The sequence below is a fragment of the Colletotrichum karsti genome, assembly GCF_011947395.1.
Source record: "Colletotrichum karsti strain CkLH20 chromosome Unknown Scaffold38, whole genome shotgun sequence".
NCBI lineage: Eukaryota > Fungi > Ascomycota > Sordariomycetes > Glomerellales > Glomerellaceae > Colletotrichum > Colletotrichum karsti.
In genome coordinates this window covers 476,045-495,057 of record NW_024065938.1, presented here as the reverse complement: position 1 = coordinate 495,057, position 19,013 = coordinate 476,045, and the positions used below count along the sequence as shown (strand labels likewise).

At 53.6% G+C, this 19,013-nt stretch overlaps 7 protein-coding genes across 7 annotated transcripts; 2 read left to right on the top strand and 5 right to left on the bottom strand.

Moving 5' to 3' along the window:
• Positions 1 to 378: 378 nt before the first annotated feature.
• CkaCkLH20_10237 (DJ-1/PfpI family protein) lies at positions 379 to 1,098 on the bottom strand (the record flags this gene model as incomplete). The annotated part of the gene is made up of 1 exon (XM_038892951.1): positions 379 to 1,098. The coding sequence occupies one exon, from the start codon at positions 1,096 to 1,098 to the stop codon at positions 379 to 381; it is 720 nt and encodes a 239-aa protein (XP_038741871.1).
• Positions 1,099 to 2,925: 1,827 nt separating this feature from the next.
• On the top strand, positions 2,926 to 4,860 carry CkaCkLH20_10236 (SMG1; the record flags this gene model as incomplete). Its single annotated transcript, XM_038892950.1, has 4 exons — positions 2,926 to 2,974; positions 3,033 to 4,177; positions 4,236 to 4,572; positions 4,655 to 4,860. 4 exons carry the CDS (start codon positions 2,926 to 2,928, stop codon positions 4,858 to 4,860), a joined length of 1,737 nt encoding a protein of 578 aa, XP_038741870.1.
• A 158-nt stretch (positions 4,861 to 5,018) lies between these two features.
• On the bottom strand, positions 5,019 to 6,244 carry CkaCkLH20_10235 (uncharacterized protein; the record flags this gene model as incomplete). Its single annotated transcript, XM_038892949.1, has 4 exons — positions 5,019 to 5,353; positions 5,419 to 5,486; positions 5,544 to 5,661; positions 5,719 to 6,244. 4 exons carry the CDS (start codon positions 6,242 to 6,244, stop codon positions 5,019 to 5,021), a joined length of 1,047 nt encoding a protein of 348 aa, XP_038741869.1.
• Positions 6,245 to 7,653: 1,409 nt separating this feature from the next.
• On the top strand, positions 7,654 to 9,429 carry CkaCkLH20_10234 (FAD binding domain-containing protein; the record flags this gene model as incomplete). The annotated part of the gene is made up of 5 exons (XM_038892948.1): positions 7,654 to 7,767; positions 7,821 to 8,135; positions 8,209 to 8,344; positions 8,396 to 8,454; positions 8,512 to 9,429. The coding sequence occupies 5 exons, from the start codon at positions 7,654 to 7,656 to the stop codon at positions 9,427 to 9,429; spliced, it is 1,542 nt and encodes a 513-aa protein (XP_038741868.1).
• A 914-nt stretch (positions 9,430 to 10,343) lies between these two features.
• On the bottom strand, positions 10,344 to 12,243 carry CkaCkLH20_10233 (cycloheximide resistance; the record flags this gene model as incomplete). The annotated part of the gene is made up of 3 exons (XM_038892947.1): positions 10,344 to 11,480; positions 11,531 to 11,914; positions 11,962 to 12,243. The coding sequence occupies 3 exons, from the start codon at positions 12,241 to 12,243 to the stop codon at positions 10,344 to 10,346; spliced, it is 1,803 nt and encodes a 600-aa protein (XP_038741867.1).
• Positions 12,244 to 14,861: 2,618 nt separating this feature from the next.
• CkaCkLH20_10232 (F-box domain-containing protein) lies at positions 14,862 to 15,857 on the bottom strand (the record flags this gene model as incomplete). Its single annotated transcript, XM_038892946.1, has 3 exons — positions 14,862 to 14,962; positions 15,023 to 15,752; positions 15,816 to 15,857. 3 exons carry the CDS (start codon positions 15,855 to 15,857, stop codon positions 14,862 to 14,864), a joined length of 873 nt encoding a protein of 290 aa, XP_038741866.1.
• A 1,822-nt stretch (positions 15,858 to 17,679) lies between these two features.
• On the bottom strand, positions 17,680 to 18,634 carry CkaCkLH20_10231 (glycoside hydrolase family 61 protein; the record flags this gene model as incomplete). Its single annotated transcript, XM_038892945.1, has 4 exons — positions 17,680 to 17,832; positions 17,921 to 18,264; positions 18,314 to 18,464; positions 18,515 to 18,634. 4 exons carry the CDS (start codon positions 18,632 to 18,634, stop codon positions 17,680 to 17,682), a joined length of 768 nt encoding a protein of 255 aa, XP_038741865.1.
• Between the last annotated feature and the right edge of the window lie 379 nt (positions 18,635 to 19,013).

Genomic DNA, 19,013 nt, shown 5'->3' with positions numbered 1-19,013 from the left:
GGAAAGAGTGACGAGAAGTGAAATCCAAACTGGAGGCAAAGCGCCGAGTTCATATTACCTTGCACTGTCTCACCTCAAGTCACCTCATTCGCAATACCCACCCACGCTTGGCGAGGAGCTGAACGCGCCACGGTCACACAAGTGAGATGGGAGTCAAGGCAGGCTGCCGATAAAAGCCAGCACATCTCGACCTGCATATCGGCTGACGATGTTGTGAATACAAATTAATGCAGTCATTGAATCTGCAGCACAAAAATAGAAATTGTAGCGTCGGCGAATCCTACTGAAGTAACGCAACTTCGGGATCAAATGTGCATTAGAACTATGAGACTGCGTGCAGTGTTTAGTGGTGCTGTGCATCTTTCTGGAACTCCAAATTCAGTAGGAGTCGTAGTAAGTGAAGACATGAGTCGAGATCTGCTTTCCAGATGAATCGTATCTCTTCGGAATAACGGACTGCACTCCATTGACATCCCTGGGCTCGAAGTCCAGCCCCATGGTAGCCAACATCATAACGTCCGATCCGTACGTCTGCTGCAGCCAGTGTGCCACCATGTCCATGCCAGTCACAGCTCCAGCGGCTGTCCAAATGTTCCCGTCAACAACCCACTTCTTTTCCTTGGTCCACTTGACATTCGGGTATTGCTTCTTTGCCCATTCATACTCCACGTTGTTGATGGTAGCATTACGACCATCGAGAGCGCCAGTCATCGCAACGACACCAGCCCCGGTGCAGTTGGTGAAGACGAGCTTTCCGGCCGCAATGTGTCGACGGATGTACTCGGCGAACTCGGGCTTGAGGGTGAAGTCGACCAGGTTAGGGCCGCCGACGACAAGAATATCGATCTCAGGGGCGTCGTCGATGGTCACTGTCGGGGCGATCTTCAGGCCGCCGATGACCGTGACAGCATCAAGGTTGGTGCCTATGTGATGGAAGTTGATCTCGGGGGCCTCTGCGGTGACTTTCGCACTGATCGGAGCGTACACGGATAGACCCTTGGCCAAGGCTTTGGAGCCTGAGTTCAACAGGTCAAGGATGCCAATGACGTCGATCGCTTGGTACTCGTAGACGAGAGATCCGACGTTAAGGTGAGGCATGGTAACAATTTTTAATTGTTTTCAAGGATATAGACGAAGTTTGAAAATTCTAGTTGAAAATTGGAGCTCTCGCTGGTGGCTACTTGTTGTCGTTGCTTCTTGGTTTGATGAACCCATAGTCCAAGCCTTGGGGGGTGAATGATGTTTAAATAGGGTATGGGAAGCATACATTTTGAGATAAAAGGGGACTTTTGAATAATTATAGGGTGCAACATATGCATCATTTGGACAAGACTCTTCCGAAGAGTGTAGTAAACTCCGAGCCGCATCGGCAACTGCAAAAGATCTTGTTCATCGCATCACGTTCTCCAGTCTTACTGGTCAGGAGTTGGTCACCTGCATTGAATTACATTCAGAGACTTGACGATATACGTGTATTTGTCACAAGTTCCGAGTGAACTCGGCAGTTACTAATCGGCTTACAAACGTTCACTATTGAAGCTATGATATTTTCGTGGGATGCTCCAAAACCCGACGTAAATGTTAAACGACAAATCTCATATGAACTGAGGGACTGGGCATGCGTTTGCTGTACCAACATGTCAGCGGGTGAAAGGTCTTGGAAGAACATCAAGTCTCTGTTTCACCGACTGACAACTTACCAAAAGAATCGGTGTAGGGCTACCTGAAGTACCACCAGCCTCACGTGTCGCAGCCAAAATCCTCCTGGCAGTGCTTTTGCTGGACGTTCAATAAAATCATCATTTCATAGACATGAGACTGAGATATTCCGGATTCTGAGATTCAATTGAGATCGATAACTCACGGCTCTTAGCAGTAGATTTCATCTCCAATTTTGATTGTTGAGTTGGTGGCATACTGTAGACAAATCAAGCAGCAGCCGCCTCAATGTGTCCCTGAGATTCACGCCGAGAGACCGAAGACAGAGTCATGAGTGAGTCCATCCCTACGTATGCGTTAAGAGAGGTCGAAGATGCCGATGCGAACATGATAAGAATGAAAAACGTCGGAGTCGGCAAGGTGACGGAGAAAGGATGCCGAAGCTGATGAGCAACTCTGAGCAAGAAACAGGAGGCATTATGTCGAAGACCTAGTGAGATGTGAAGTTCGGCGGAAAACATTCGGCAAATCTGAAGCGCTCATGACGAGTTCAGGAAAGCGCTGATTATTCCCGCTGTGATTGGCTGCATCGCTATCCAAGATGCCGAAGAGCGAAGCAATTCCGAGGACGGGCCCGACCCCATCGGAGCCGGACACCTTGATCCACTAAATCGGGTCGGGCGGTCATCATATCTCCCGTGCACCTCAACTGTGTAAAACGCATAGCCAAACAAAATGCTTTTGAGTCAAATTGCATATGCTATACCAAGCTTTAAGCCTTATTGATTCCGTTGAGAGTGCGTGAACCCCGCCGAGGTCACTGTGCGATTAGAGCGGATTTCCGCAAGGGTATGTCATCGGCCGGAGTCGGCCTCACGGCGCCAACTCAGAAGTAAAACGAAAGATTCCATCATTCACAATTCGGCGCGATTTACATGAGATTTTGAGGCGTTCGGTGATTATCCGTGTAACTTTGATCATGTCCTTACCCGAAAGTTTACCGTCTCCGTGCTGGCTCAGTCATCCCATGCAACCCGGAAATTCGGCATCATGGAAGTCAGAGACCATTAGCCTCAATGAATCCGACGTCAACTAGATGATAATGTAGTCTTTCACAGTGGTATAAGAGTTGCGAGTTTCTCCCTTTACTTCTACACATGTTTACCTCGCATTCATACCCATCACATCATCGTTTATCTTCATTCTCAGAAGCTACTATTCTCCGACAATTCGACAAGACTGTCCAACCGAGTTTCTCAAGAAAACATGTCTACCATCAACAGCGTCCAGAATTTCGATTTCATTGTTATTGGCGGTACGTCAGTTACCATCGACTGACCTGTAATGAAATAGACCATTTAATGGTACAATAGGTGGAACCGCTGGTTGTGTCGTTGCCGGTCGCCTGGCGGAGAACCCCAATATCACCATCCTCATCATCGAGGCGGGAGCCAGTAATCCGCAAGACAACGAAGCCATCATGACACCAGCCCGCGCCTTCGAACTTCGAGGCAGCAAGTGGGATTGGGGCTACAAGACGACGTTGATCGATCGCCCCGACTACACGCGCGTCGAGAAACCAAACACTCGTGGTAAGGTCTTGGGTGGTAGCAGTTGTCTGAACTACTACACCTGGATCCGTGGAAGCGCGGCAACCTTTGACGACTGGGCCCCCTTCGGTGGTGACGAGTGGACTTGGGCTGGCTGCAAAGAGTACTTCGACAAGCCTGCCACTTTCCATGACGACCAGAACCAGTTCCCCGAGTACTTGCAGCACATCGGTACTTCAGGCCCAATTCACGTCGCCCCTGCAGAGCTTGTCTCCGAGGCTGCACCTTTCCGTGAGGCCTTGAAGAAGGCCTGGGTAAGTAAAGGAGAGAAGCTAAACAACGAGATCTACGACGGAGAGATGCATGGACTGGCTACAGTTGTCAGCTCCATCTACAAGGGCACTCGTTCATCTAGCTGGCGTTATCTCGAAGGCAAGAAGAACGTCACCGTGATCGGGAAGACCAACTCGAAGCGCCTCCTCATCGATAACGGCAGAGCAGTTGGTGTCGAAGTCATCGGCCCCAATGGAGAAGACCTCACATTCCGTGCCAACTATGAGGTGATCGTCTCTTCGGGTGTCTATGAGTCACCCAAGCTGCTCATGCTCTCTGGCATTGGTCCTAAGAAAGACTTGGAGTCTTTTGGGATAGAAACAGTTGTCGACTCGCCTCACGTTGGCCAGAACCTTCTCGATCACCCCATCATGCCTCATGTCTTCAAGCTCAAGGACGGCTACGGCCTTGACCAACATCTCCTACGCGCAGGTCCCGAACACGACGGCGCCGTGTCTTCATACCGCTGGAAGAACAAGGGTCCCCTGAGCAGCGGTCTCCTAGAGCTCGTCGGCCTGCCTCGTATCGATGACCGCCTTAAGAAATGCGAGGAGTACAACGAGTATCTCGAGAAAACCGGTGGCGTCGATCCCTTCGGGCCCGGCGGCCAACCTCACTTCGAGATTGACTTTGTCGTAAGTATTTTCCAGGTCTCATTTCTTGTCGAAGATACTTACAAGAGATCTTTCGCAGCCCATGTTCTGCGACGCCTTCCAATGGCACATCCCCACCCCTCCTCAGGGCGATTACTTCACCGTAATCGTTGATCTTCTTCGCCCTCTTTCACAGAACGGCACTGTAACTCTCAACTCCGCAAACCCTCTCGACCAAGCCAAGATCAACCTCAACTTTTTCTCAAACCATCTTGACCTGATCGCCATGCGCGAGGGCGTACGCTTCGTGGATGAGATTATCATGAACGGCGAGGGCATGAAGGACATCATCGAGAGTGACTACCCTTGGCCAATGCCCCGCTCCTCCGACGAGGCAATGATCAAGATGATTCTCGAGCGCTCTCAGACTGGATTCCGTAAGTTGCTTCACATATGCACAATCTTCAATACGATTGTTTGGTTGTTATGAGCATATGACTGACCAAGACTCTCCAACAGATCCCTGCGGCACGACTCGGATGTCTCAAACCATCGAACAGGGTGTCGTCGATGGCGAACTGAAGGTTCACGGCGTCAAAGGGCTCCGAGTGATTGATGCATCTGTTATTCCGGTCATTCCTGACTGCCGTATTCAGAACGCAGTCTACATGGTTGCAGAGAAGTCTTCGGACATGATTAAGGCGGCATACCCTGACTTGTACTAGTAAAGGAGACAGGAAAGACATCGCTGCACATTAAGATCAACTTTATTGGTTGAGGGACGTGTAGCAAAGCCTGGGAATTTCATCCTTTGGTCGTGGTCATATTGGTATCATTTTGCTCTATCGTTGAATAAGAATGTCAAGTCATGAACTCATGTCCGTCAAGGGTGACTACTGAACCGGTGATCCATCTCAATCGCCTGTTCGCCTCCCAAAGCGATCCCCACATTCGGCGTTCGCTTGTCACCTTGAATGAAAATCGCCTCACTTCCGTCGTCACTGATGTGCCCCGATGCTCTCACAGCAGCACCCGATGTAGTCCCACTCTGAAAGTCGCCGTCGGATTTGATGTATTTGCTGCCTGAGCGGTACTTGGCTGCGTAGTATGCCCTGGCATCCCGGAGAAGGACGCGAAGTACGGGGATGGATGCGGCCACGATGGTAGCATTTGGTTCGGCGTGAATCCAAATACTGAGAACTGCAAGTCGACGCGAGACTGTGTGAGAGCATGGTTAGACTTCCGGGACTCGATGCTCAGGGGAAGGATGGAGTACGACTTACACTCCGTTCCGACGGCCTTTGCCGCCGAATGCGCTTCGACTGCCTTTACAATGGCCACGCTGCCAGCTCTAGAAAATGGGAGTTAGACCTTCTTCAAGATTGCGGGATCTGATCATCGGACTTACAAACAACCGATGCCCATGGCTATTGCTACGCCTGCCTTTTCCCGCTTGATCATCTGCAGGCCCCAAACCACCTTGATCGGGATCATAGCGAGGATGAAATCGGTAATTGCCGAAACGACTGAGCTTCAGTGTTAGGTTACTGAGAGAAACGCCGCGAAACTGTTGCATTACTTACTCGAACCAACCATGTTCATCCAGAGACCGCTATCAGCAGACCAACAGGGTTGAAAGGTATGGGGATCTGGGGCACCGCAATTCGCTGTCCAAACCAGAACCGAGTGGGCGATGCACATGGCATTCATGATGAACGCAGCCGTGATAACAACGTACCTCGCCCAGCCGGTCGTGAATCGCAATAAGGTAAGGGCGAAAGATGTTTTGCTGAAAGCTAGCGCCAGCTTCATGGCCGTATCGGAAGCAAGGTTTGCCGGCATGATGATCGGACCCGTCAACGTGGTCACAAGATAGCCTTTCTGATAGATGACCGTCTGCAATATGTCTGCCAACAGCAGCAACGTCCAGCCAACCAGCAGCAGATAGTCATCCCACCACATCTTCTTCGTCCGCGCTGACCGGCAATAGATGCGGAGCCACAAGAAGATGGTCGATATCGAGAACATGGTCCAAGCCGACGATAGGACCATCGTGGCTACCGAGGGATCCCCGGAGGGCATCGGGTACATGATCGCACCTTCGGACATTGTGGCGGCGATGATGAGCGCTAGAATTAACGACAGCCGCAGCGGACTCACTTCCAGTGAGCACGAGAACGGCACGACATTTGTACGTCGTACGAGTCCGCAATTGTCTCCATCATTGACAGATTTGACAACTTACGTAAGGCCCGTCTTGAGCTGTCAGTTACGGAGTTGAGTATCTCGTGCTTTCTTTTTCTTGATGTTGGACGGACCCAGACTAAGAAGCAACAGCCACGAAGGTGCATACTATCCAGCCTCGTTGATTCGTGTATTGGCGGGTGGAACTCCACAAGTTGTTTAACGGGCGAAGGATGTCTGACAAGTTGCGACATTGCGACGAGGGTTGTGGCGTGGACCCTGATGCGAAGAGACCCACGGTCTTTCCTGGCAACCCGCGGCATGTTGTGCGGGAATTGGCTGGCATGCCGCCATCAGTTTTCTTCTTCGAGTTCATTGCAACTTCCTTCATCAGAGAACTGCCGCGGTCGTATCGCGAAAATGCGGTCAGTAAGTAACATTGCCTCGGCTGTCAACATGACGACCAAGCAAGTGTAGATAGAATGGGTAGAGAGAGGTCTCTTATCTACCAGTAGCTGTCCGGGCCTCGGCTATGCATCCTTCGTCATTTTATGTACGAGGTTCAGAATCAAGAGAAAGCACTATGAATCCAAAATGCCCCTCTAGGCCGTGCGTATCCAAGAATGTGGGCCTCGCCCGGGCGGAACTCCCCGCTTCCCCGGGTGGATCACGGCCCCGGTCCGATCCCGGCAATCTCTACCAGAAGAGAACCTTCTCCGGGTTCGGAGGAGCCATAGGCATCCGGCGACCAATGGCGCACACGAACAGAACCAACAAGTGCGATGTAAGCAATCCATCCCCCCGCCACAACGATTCATGAACATCGTTCGACTTTTTAAACGCTTCAAATCCGGGCGAAAAAGATTTTCGTCCTCGCAAGGCGACGCGAGACACGGAGGAGCAGACCCAAGCCCTTGCAGGTGGCTGCATATGCAGCAAATATTGCCGGAAGACTATCCCCGTCAACCGGTTCGGCCGTTGGACGCGCCCCGCCTATCAGCAATCTTCCAACGCGCTGATTTTCTTACAATGCAGCTTTGCTCACGCGAATACGACCAACTTGAGAGATCTTACCAATGGCTACGCGCAGGATGCGAGCGCGGCCCAGCGTATGGGGAAATCGGCAAAAATGGGCTGGGCTTCTAGATATGTGAACGCAAAAATGGTATTCGAGTCCAACCAATTGTGTGGGGGTCGTGCCCATAATACTGCATGGTTTCCAGCCTGCTGGCTACTATTTCCGGCCTTCATAAGGGAGCTCAAGTTTCTTTTCATCCTCATAGACGCGAGTAGCCCATCCCACGGCCTCGAAAGAAAAGCAACTTCACTCCAACATGGCTCTCCAAGTCGCACGCTTTGCCGCCCTTGCGGGGCTCGCGCTCTCAGGTCTCACCTCGGCAACGCCTCAAGTCGGCATCCGGCAAGCAAACGAGACCCTGGGTCGAGGTGTACGAATACCCCAACTTGATTTGACGAACAACCGTGCTGACAGGTTTCCAAGTGCGCCGCCCTCGTCCGAACAGGCTTGTCAGAACAGCTGTACTTCCAAGGCAACACCGAATACACCGAAACACTGGAGTCTTACTACGATGGCGCGGTTCAAGAGGTTACGCCGCGTTGTATCTTCAAGCCCGAGACCACAGAGCAGGTGTCCGCTGCTCTCAAAGCACTCAGCGCCGAGGGGGGGAACTGCTGGACCGTCGCTATTCGCAGCGGTGGCCACTCTCCCGTCCCGAACAATAACGCCCAGAATGGTGTGACGATTGACCTCGGGCGTTTGGATTCCGTCACTTACAGCGAGGATGCCGGTGTAGAGGTACGATCTTATGAGCTGCATAGACTTGCGCTTCGCGGGTTTTCATTCCTATCAAGACTAACACATGGCGTAGAAGGGCCACGGCATCGCGTCAATTGGCTCGGGTGCCAGATGGGGAGACGTGTATACCCAGCTCGAGAAGCAAGGTGCCATGGTGACCGGTGGTCGTGAAGGACATGTTGGTGTCGGCGGCTTCCTCCTCGGCGGTGGTAAATTCATCGAACTCAATTAAATAACCCCCTCACTCATAGATCTTACAGGGTTTTCGTGGCAATCCGGGAAATACGGCATGGCCTGCGACAGCGTCGTCCGCTACGAGGTAAGCATCCTTCGTCAACAACTCGCGCGACTATTCTCACTCACAAACCGTACATAGGTCGTCCTCGCCAATGGCACCGTCGTGACAGCTACATCCACCACCCACCACGACCTCTGGAAATCCCTCAAAGGCGGCCTGAACAACCTCGGCCTCGTCACACGCTTCGACATGCAGGCCTTCCCCGCGCACGACGCATACGGCGGCATCATGGCATTCCCCTACACCCAAGCCGCAGCCCTCTTCGAAACCTTCGACGCCATGATCAGAAACAACCCGCAGAACCCCGCCGAGCACGGCTTCGTATCCCTATCCTGGAGTCCGGCCAGCGGCTCGTCAGCCGCATTCGTCCTCGCCAACGTCGACGGCGTCGCGAACTCAACTTCGTTCGCCGGACTGGGAGATCTCAACCCCATCATCGACACACGCGCACGCACACCCATCTCAGGACTCGTGAAGCAGCTCGAGGGAGGCCTGGGTCTGTACAACGTGTGGTTCACATCCACATTCCACTCCTCCTTATCCATGGCGCGCAAAATCATCCAAGTCTTCGACGATCTAAGCGCCGATGTGAAGGACACGCTCAACCCCACCGACCAAATCATCTTCCTCGCGACGCCCCTACCCACGAACTACGCAGGCCACGGCGAGAACATCCTCGGACTGAACGAGGGCGCCTACGAGCCCAGCATGGTTATCCAGGCCGAGGCGTTGCTTTCGACGCCGGAGCACAAGCAGCTGCTGACCGAGAAGCTGGAGTACGCGCTCGAGCACACCCTCGCTACGTGGGCTGCGGCCACGCACCAGCGCACGAGGTGGAAATATCTCAACTACGCGAATCCGAGGCAGGATGTGTGGTGGACGATCGGGGAGAACAGATTCTTTCTGAGACGGACTGCACAGATGTACGATCCGACCGGGTTCTTCCAGGCGAGAGTTTCTGGAGGATTCAAGATCTCGCAGGTTGACGAGGATTAAGAAATCAGGGTTACACGCGGTAAAAACACGCAGCAAGATGTAATGTTAATACGAAAGTCTGTAAATAATGGATTTGAAGACATACATGTCTAGACTGACGTGCATGAGCCAACATCCCAAGCCCCGTCCCATCTTCACACGGGAGATCAGACGACGCGGCCCCCCAACGTCCCAACCTCCGGACGATCAAACCCCGCCGTCTACCCAATCGCATTTCCCCTCACGTCCGTTGGACATCAGACGAGTGTAGGTTAAAACATCGGATGGCTCACGGTGACAACTCCAACACCTCAAATTTGCTTTTCTGCGAACCCTTCTCTTAATCATCCGGATGCTTGATAATCTCTTTCCAGCTAACCCCGAGGCCAAATGTCTTTCTTCGCCTTGGCCCACACGACTCAAGAAACGCCCAGGCCCGTTTTCTCCGTCGGAATCCCCTCCAATCTCGCCATCCGACCAGGACATCGTGGCCTCCTGACTTCACAGATACAGCATCGTGTTTCTCGAGTGTAATATCGTAAGACAAAAGTGAGCGTGTTGGTTTTCATTACTCGCGCAAGGTTTGACGAGAGACTATTTAGATATGATGCTTTTGCTCGAGTTTTCCTCCCCTCATTTTTGTTCATGCTGACCATCAGCTTCCTCCTCAATCTTCTGTTCATATAACACTTCAGACCATCCTCTTCTCTCAATCTACTTCCCCGTCCATGTTTCTTCGTTGGCCCCTTGCTTCGGCCCCTGGTATCTCAAACAAAAGAAAGTAATCGGACAGAAACCTCCATATACCCGTTCCTGTCCCAGTCCATCATCGCAATCTTACACTCTCTCCATGTCGGCCGTTTCTCTTTCATTATCCCGTCCACCGTCCTACATCAACCGTAAACAAAGGAAAAGTTCATAAATCAAGGAAATGCTCAGTCAGTATCGAAGAAGCTCCCAGTTCTCTTCAACATGCTCAAATCAACCAACCCCATCACGATGCCGTCGAGCCTCCTCACGTGCTCATCATAGATCCACCACAGCGCACAACCGGCGACGCCCACCAGAACCTGCGAGATGCCGAGGCCGAGGACGGTAGCCTTGAGGCCAGCCCACATAACAATCGCGTTCGGGATTGTCATGACGAAGACGCCGGCTAACAAGTTCCTCCAACACGTCACACCGGCGTCCATGTCGGCCACGTTTCGCAGACACACATTCATATTGGACGAGGTGAACTGTGTAGACCGCCAGATGACGGGCCGGACGGCGGTGTCGAGGGTGGCAACGCCGGCGGCGAGAAGACCTAGGAGCAGAGAGAGAAGAGGGAATGAGAGGTGTGTGCCCACGCCGTCAGTGGCGAAGACGTTCGAGGGCTCGGCGGACACTTCACTCATAACGTCGTGGGTCTTCAAACCGAATGCGAGGATACCAGCAGCGGCGAGGACCGTTCCTCCGGCTAGAGTACAGGCGATGCAGTATGGTGTGTAGTCCGAAGCTCGTCTGCGCCAAACAGCCGTCGCAACCAGGGCGATGACAGCCAGAATGAATGGAGCCATCATCAACGCGCCGAGGTTTCCTTCGGAAAGCATCCATGGCATGGGGAAGAACAGCAGAGAAAGGGATTCAGTGAGCCCCCAAAGAGTGCAGTAGGGCAAAAACGTGACCACTACAAGAAGCCCAGTAGTAGGTGCGACGAAAGCCCTCGGCGCCTGCAAGAGTGTGCGCAAGTCCATCATACCCGAGAAAGAAACAGGAGTCATGCTGCGGAGGTATGCCTTGGCGTCTTCGATGGTAGGCTTTCCGAGCGGTTTTGGGGGCTGAGATGCCCAGGGAGAGGCAGATCCGGGTGTCGGAGCAGGGCTGCTGCTGAACCACCGCTCGAAGGCAGTCTCGGGGGCACCAAAGGCAAGCAAAGGAATGGCGATGAATTGGAGGAGGTTGATGATCTCGAACTGAATGGTGAAGCGACCTGCATTCTGGGAGGCAAGACCACCAAGAATAGGCGCGCCCCACGTTGTGACGGCGACCAGAATGTTGTATGCCGCGATGCGGATGTTACGCTCGTGTTCCTGCGGACAGTAAGTATTGGTTTGAGATGTAAGGGAACGAGAGCGCATACGAAGTAGGTGTCATGGATGGAGCCGAGGACAAGCGTGTCAAACGCACCCCATCCCAAGCCCTGGAAGACGCGGGCCCCCATCAACTCGCCGAAGCTGTTGCCCGCCGCCATATTCCATATCGCGCCGATGAATATGAGTGTCATTGAGACGAGGTACACCGGACGCTTGCCCCAAATCTTGGAAGCAATCAGACTGAGCAAGCCGGTGATTGAAGAGATGACGAGCGGCACAGCAGTCAAAGATGCGACAGCCGTGTAGGAAATGTTGAAGCGAACCGCCAAGACACTGTTCACGCTGATGTACGCCGTCTTCATCCCACCCACCAAGCCAGCTGTCATTAAGATCGCAGCAAAGTTGAGTTCCTTCTTCCATTTCGGCCAATTCTATACACGGTCAATGCTGATCATATTTCGAGATAAGGTGAGCCTACCAGTGGATCGTCGGGGTCGTCGGTCGGTTGTGGGCTTAGTTCCGTCTGAGAGTGTCGACCCGTTCCGTACTTGATCTTCCTTTGACTCATCGTCGTCGAGAACGATAATCTCCTCGTGGAGCTCGTCATCGGTCGGGGCTTGTCCTCTTTCGGCGGTGGTGTCGGCGGCGGTCCAGCGACTGATACTCTCGCAAGCGACACTCTGTTGCCCATATGCTGAACGACGTGACTCTCGGCCGGCCGGGCTAGGTCGCCATAGCCCTTCTCGGCGTCCCTCTCCATCGCGCCAGTGTATTACGTAGTCCGTGAAGTCGTTGAAGTCGTATCCCTCGGAAATGGAGTCCAGCTCACGGTAAAGACTGATCCAGCAGCAAGACAAGAATGAGAACGAAGAAGAAAAGAAACGAAGGAGAAACAAAGCCCATCCGGTGGAGTATAATTGAAGAAGAGCAAGCCAAACGAGTGGCAAGAAGGGAAGATGGTTGTTGGATTAGGTATCAGACGAAATCGGGGCCAACATGCTTTAGCCCTGCCGTCCTGCAGCTGGCGTGAAGTGCAATTATTGCATGATGAAAGATGGAAAAATCTCGTTCATGTCTCGGCCGGTGATGAAGAGAACTGTCAACCAGGGCTCATGATTCTCAACGGCTCTAAGCGACCCGATGCGACCTCACGGACCCAGGCATAAGAGGCTCCCTGCCGACCAAGCATCATGCCGGCGGCCAAGGCCAGGAGTTCGGCCCCTCCTCCGAAGCACAATTGGACGAGACGTGGTTGCAGGGATACCGAGCCCTGTCAAACGGCCCCCATCCGATGCGTGCTTGGACCATTGCTGGCCTGGGCGGACCAGAAGCTGAAACCTTCCTGACGCTGTCACCGTCTCTTGGGTATATCATGAACTGTTTGCTATTGTTTCGTTGGCCCAGTATAATATGGGCTGGAGAGGCCGGCCGACTGTTGAAAGAGGCTCAAGACTAGCGTGAGGCCGGTGGCCTTGGCTTTTGCGCCGAACACTCCTTGTGCATTAAGTGGCCGATATTGAAGAAAGGTTATTTCAGCCAGGCGATCATGTATTCCATGTATACAACCGTATCTTGTGAGATCAACGGCGATGTGAGGGTGATGCATTCCCTGATCTTCGTGATCGGTTTTGGCTGGGCAAAGCCGTTGGTTGACGCGCGTCCGACCGGACTTTACTGCACCGCACGCTCGGATGTCCACAGCTGCAGGACTCGTTGAAGGTGATGATGGAAGCGTGCCACCCAGTGCTCCAGTATCGTCGCAATTGCCGCTTGTCATCCGTCATAATGAAGCTGTCGACGCGGCCCCTAACCTCAGCATCTCCCGTTTGCCACGGGAAAGATGTCTCGTCCTTCTCGAAGCGAAATATCCGGGCCGCTGGTTTGTCAAGTTCGTCAAAAGTCACTCTCGGTAAGTTGGCCCGCTGTGGGTTGGGGGAAGACCCCTCGTTGCAGGCCGTTTCGAAAAGGCCCCGATGAACCAGGACCCCTGCCAGTTCGTGGGAACTTCCAGCAGTGGGCCTTGTTATTGACGATGAGATGCGATAACCTCGGTTTGGTCAATGACCCGTATAATCCTTTGTCTCTGGAAGAGACCCAATCATCTGAATGATAGATTTAGTGTAGCCTGAATTCCATCAAAGGCCAAAGCTTCCAATATCGAGGAAGAAAGAGTTGACGAAGTTGTACAAATGCAATGTCGCATCTGGGACACAGGCCACCTACTCTCAATCAGCATGCAGCCGATGGCCTCCGAGGTCGAGGCCATGGCAACGACCTGATATGATCTTCACGCCAGTAACGGCCGATTGACTATGACGACTTGGGCCAGTGACAAATCGGCCGTTGCTGGAGTCCATTGCCCTACGGCCTCGTGGCCGGCGTCTTCGGCTAGCGAAGAGCGCCCCGCAGCGACGATCATACATGGTGCAGTCGGATGTATATGGATCTTCTCCAGACCGATGACCGAGAGTTCATGGCATATGCTTGTTGTATTGGCTTCTATGCAGCCTTGGCAATGGTGTCGTCAAGGTCGTGATGGTCTATATCGTCCTGTGTATCCTTTTGATCATCGCAGTCTTTCATCCGCGGTGTGCCAAACGGCCAATCCGCGGCATAACCCATTCTTTCTAGATTCCCTATGCGCCGTCTGTCAAATCCCATGATGCGTTTGTAAGGCATTTCGAAATCCAATCGTCTTCTTCGGCCCTCCACCATTACTTCTCGCGCATGATGATAGCACTCAGCAGCTGAAACGGTGACCGGCTGCTCAATGCGTTGCGTGGCTGGCCTGACGGCCTTGACACGAACGACAAGCAATACGTTTCGCTCGTCGGCGGCCCCGTCCATGATGTCTATTTCGTACAAGACCAAGGTTCTTTGTTCGATCTCTTGGTCCGCCGGGGTCCATTGTCGTGGTATAAGGTCGGTGACTTCGCCCGAGTCTGCCATCACATGACAGCGACGGCATGTGGGAAGAAATGTTGCATGGCAGGCGCCATTAAGACAGTCTCGACCGCGTGTGCGCTCTTGGTATTGAGCTGCATGACAAAGCCTATAAAAGTGGGATGATTGTGAGTATAATGATCTAGACAGTTTCTGAAATGTGTTTGCGTATGATATTGAGGCTGAGTCGGTTCTTCGTCACATGGGTGGCCGCTACTCAGTGGTCAGACTGTGGGAATCGGCCCAGCCCAACGGGGGTGATGGGTCACGATCAGGGTTGGCCTAATGAAGATCGTCCTGACCCTACTCCAGCAACATTCTACTGGCAGATCGAAGGTTTGCTTCAGTGTTTCGACAGCGAAGGTTGTTGGTAGCAGTGATCGGTGGTGTAATGTATAAGTCCGGGCCGGCATCGGCCGGACGGAGGGAACTCCCTCAATAAGACGCAATGACGATGGCATTACCTGAGTCGACAATCTCCTGCACTGCTGACTTCTCCATGGCCAGCAACACTTGGCTTGTGCGAACCAGTAACTCTGATGTCATTGTCAGCTGCTTGCTCTGCGGCATGTGATGGGTTGAGGTGGGATTCTAACCTTCGTATCGAAGAGAATAGGTCACTGGCGGATCCTCGTCTCTCGAGTGGAGGACGGGCGCCTGCTCCTGCGCGATTTGTGTTACCCGAAATCGAAGTCCCACGTTCTTGCGGGCATCTGCCCACAAGATGGTGCTCTCGTCTCGCTGCTGCTCCCCGGCCGGTGCAATCGCACACTTGGCCGCGACTCGCTCTAGCCAATGCCGCCAGACACGCACGACGCCGTCTTCAATGTTGCTGTGACTTGCGAAGATGCCCGGTCTCGGGCCAGTCTTGATCAGACTTGTTGTTGTGCAGAGCTGGGAAAACAGCTCGCCCTCGTCCAAGCAGATCTCTTGGATGACTGGCTCGTCGTCACCGGTATCTTCTGGTGGCGCTGGTGCGCCGGGCACGCGGCGGGTATACATCCTCCGCATGCGTCGAGTCTCCTCGGACACAACAGGTCGGAAATGAGAGTAGAGCTGGCGAAGATCACGCAAGTCCAAGTCCTCGTCACCGGTCCAAGTGCGGTTCAAGAAGTCGACTCCCATGAATCGACAAGACATGGACGGTGTGGTCAACTTGGCGCTTGGGTGATAGCTCTCCAGCACTACCTCATGTCCTTCCATCTTGGCCGTGTAGAGCAAGCGGTGTTGCAGGATGGTAGTAGCGGTAGCATTGAAGCGGCGGTCGACGAGGGTAACGGGGAGCAGCTCGCGAGACTCGAAGGTGGACAGGATCGCGATCAGGATCTGAAGATCCGTTAGCAAGCAGTCATGTCAGAGATGGGGGTTTCTTTGGCAAGGCAGGCTTACCTCGTTTGGTAACGAGTCTATCGGGGTAATGAGCCCAGACATGGTGTTTATTTGCAAAGAGGTGAAGTAGGTAAAGATGTTGTATAGAACAATGGCTCTTGTCTTTCAGGAGGGACCGGAATAGAGTCCCGGAGACATGCCGACGACGGTCATATTTATATGATGCGAATCATCCGTCGAAGCCTCGAGCCAACATCCAGAAGAGTAGAGATGCAGGGATACGAGATGTTGCGTGGGAACAATAGGCGATAAGATGGAGATGCCGAATGCCAGATGGCCAATGGACAGGACCCTTACAGGGCGCAGGCTCGGGAGGGTGAAGATCCTGCTCGTGGATGCGATGATGTGTCTGCTGTTTGGATTTCCAGTGGCGCGACTGGGCTGATGCAAAGCTCGTGCTTTGCCGGCGAACGATTGCAAGAAGCAAGGTTGATGGTCGCGGGAAAGATGGGAAACGGCGTGGTCGGTGGATGCGGTGACATGTCGGGCAGAAAGTGGAAGTTGGATCATTCTAGGAACGCGACAGGGGAGGCGCCTGCACGCCCTGGTGAGTGGACACACCGGGCCGCTACGGAGTCTCTGCGGCTTGCTATTTCCAGCGCAATATCCGGGCTGTTACCGCCCGCCCGGTGTCGGCGTCTCCTGCCAGTGAGAGTCCGGCAGTTTGGTTCAGCTTACAGCAGGTGCTGACGGCATTGATGATGGCACTGCGGAAGCTTTCCGGAATATATTCATGATTATTGACAGTTTCTGACTGTGATTGACTTCTCCTTGGTAAATGGAAATGAATTCAGCTCAATGATAGATGACTGGAACAAAAAAACCACAGGTGGAAGGCCACAGATGAGGTAAGCAGCTTGATCAGGACTAGCGTTTCGCTTAGGTGGCTAGCGAGAAGCACCCGTGATAGCCGGCGATCTGCAGCGCTGCACCTCTTGTTTTTCGCTTCTGCGACCCGGAGCAGCAGCACACCCTCCGACCACACTAGCAACCATCACAAGATTCCCTTAACAACATCATCGCTGTCGACAAATTCTTCATCATTTTCATTTCCATCAGGACCACCGACTAATTCAGCATCAGAGCTTCTCGCACGAACAGGCGCGTTCCCAGCATCGCTGCCCGGCATTGACCGCGTCTACCGGTTTCGTCCGACCAGGCCAACAGATCCCAAGATAACATCATCATCACCCCATCGAAACCATCTTACGAGTTGCCAGAGCCTCCCGAGTCAGAACCCACTTTCACGACCTACAAACAAACAGGCGGTGGGAGCCTCATCTCGGCATTCGTCCAAACTTCGCAAATTTTACGGCCAGCACTTTCAAGCCCACCATCCACCCAGCGGCCAGCCCGTTTCGTTTTCTCTCCGAGTTTTGAGCGAACCTCTCAACACCCTCACCGACCATCCCTGTCTGCCACGGTGGTGTCCGCCCGTACCTGATGCTTCCCTGTCGGCCCGCCGAGATAACAACGCTCGTGGCGTGACCTGCCGCTATCCACAGCATTGCGATGGCGCGGAACCGGTCTGATCCATCGTATCTTTCACGCCTCGCAAGATTCGAGACCGCGGTACTTATATGCAGGATATTCCCCGATATGCATGCGCTTATTTCTTGTTATCATCGTACTATGCCTACGTCTTGCGACCAGGGAAACAAGGAAGTCAAAACAAGGGATACAACAGAAGCTCCCCTCACTACGCGAGCCAATCTCTGTCGCCAAAGCCTGCACGCTCTGTGCTCCGTCACCATCTGAACCTCAGCTTCCAGACCGCACGACACCATGCCCGGGACCGGGTCCCGGATGCCACCTCAACAGACATGACGCCTATCGTCGCATCATCCGAGTTCTAGCTCGCCTTCTAGATAGACGCCACGGCAGGTCCCGGGATGGTGTACTCGCTGAAGCCGTTGCCCCAAATGTCAATCTGGATGCCAGGGTCCGACGCGCTGTACGCACCAGGGAACTTAACGCCGGCCGGCGTCGCGCTTCCTCCACCAGAGACCCGGATTTGCTAAACAACACCCACAGCATCAGCCAACGAAACGTCTTGCTTCACGACCGGTATACGGCCGATGATATGGATGAGGAAGGCAACTTACGTAGCAAGTCATGTAAAACTGCGCTCCGCCCGGCTGCGACGCCGAGTGCAGGGCGATGGCCTCGGCCCTGAGCAGGTAATCACCGGCCGCCAGAGCCGCCGGGATCGTCACCTCGAACTTACCGCAGTTCTCGTTGAGAACATCCGTGCCCCACGTCGCGTCCGCCGCCGTGTACCCGTACTCGCCGATCTTGAAGAAGTCCGACGATCCATCAGCCGTCGTCGCGTCAGAGACCTTGCTAAGGTACACCATCACAGGACCGTAATGGTTGCCGCCGATGGCTGGCCTCGCGCAGTCTCGTTCGCCCGGCTGCTCGTGCATCTCGACCGAGACCTTGCTGCCGGCTGCAGGGAAAGCGGGTCAGCAAACGGGAACATCCATCGCAGGACGCACTGCGACCTCCCTCCTGCGACAGAACGTGGAGAGAGCGTCGGTGTTGTGGGCACTCGCCTGGGACCTCGCAGATGCCGGAGACGCCCGTGCCTCCGCCGACATTGCACCGCAAATTGTTTGACGAGACGTCCGTGACGGGGCTGTTGCTCGGCTGGATGACGGTTAATCAGTGGCATGTGGATACACCACGAGTCGGCCTACCGGAAGTCTGGCGCAGCTGCTCTCCTGGTCTTCGCTTCCAACCCACAATTGCTGGAAAGTTGCATGGCCGAGCGCCGAGGTGGCTGCACCGAGCAACACAATAGTTGCAAAGCTCTTCATTTTGCTGATTTTGAACTGGTAGATGATGGTGGTACTGACTGAAGACCCAAGACTGCGAGAAGAGAACTTGGTGATTCCGAGGATTCTTCTCAACCAGCCAGAGAAGTGACGCCGCTATTTATCCCTCTCGCCCCGGACGATCTACTGCCTCGGACGCTCTCCTTCCATCAACTCATTCAACCCAAACCGTATATCCATTACCGCTGGCGGCAGTCCAACAACCTCCCTTCGCACACACCGTCCCGTCGGCCCTGATTCGGTCGGCATCGGAAGACCCATCCGGGGAAAGGTGGGGCTACCACATTAGCTCCGATACCAAGGTGCCGAAATCTCCGGCGCGTATTTATCCGCCTTCTTCCGTCCACTCGGAGCCGTCCCT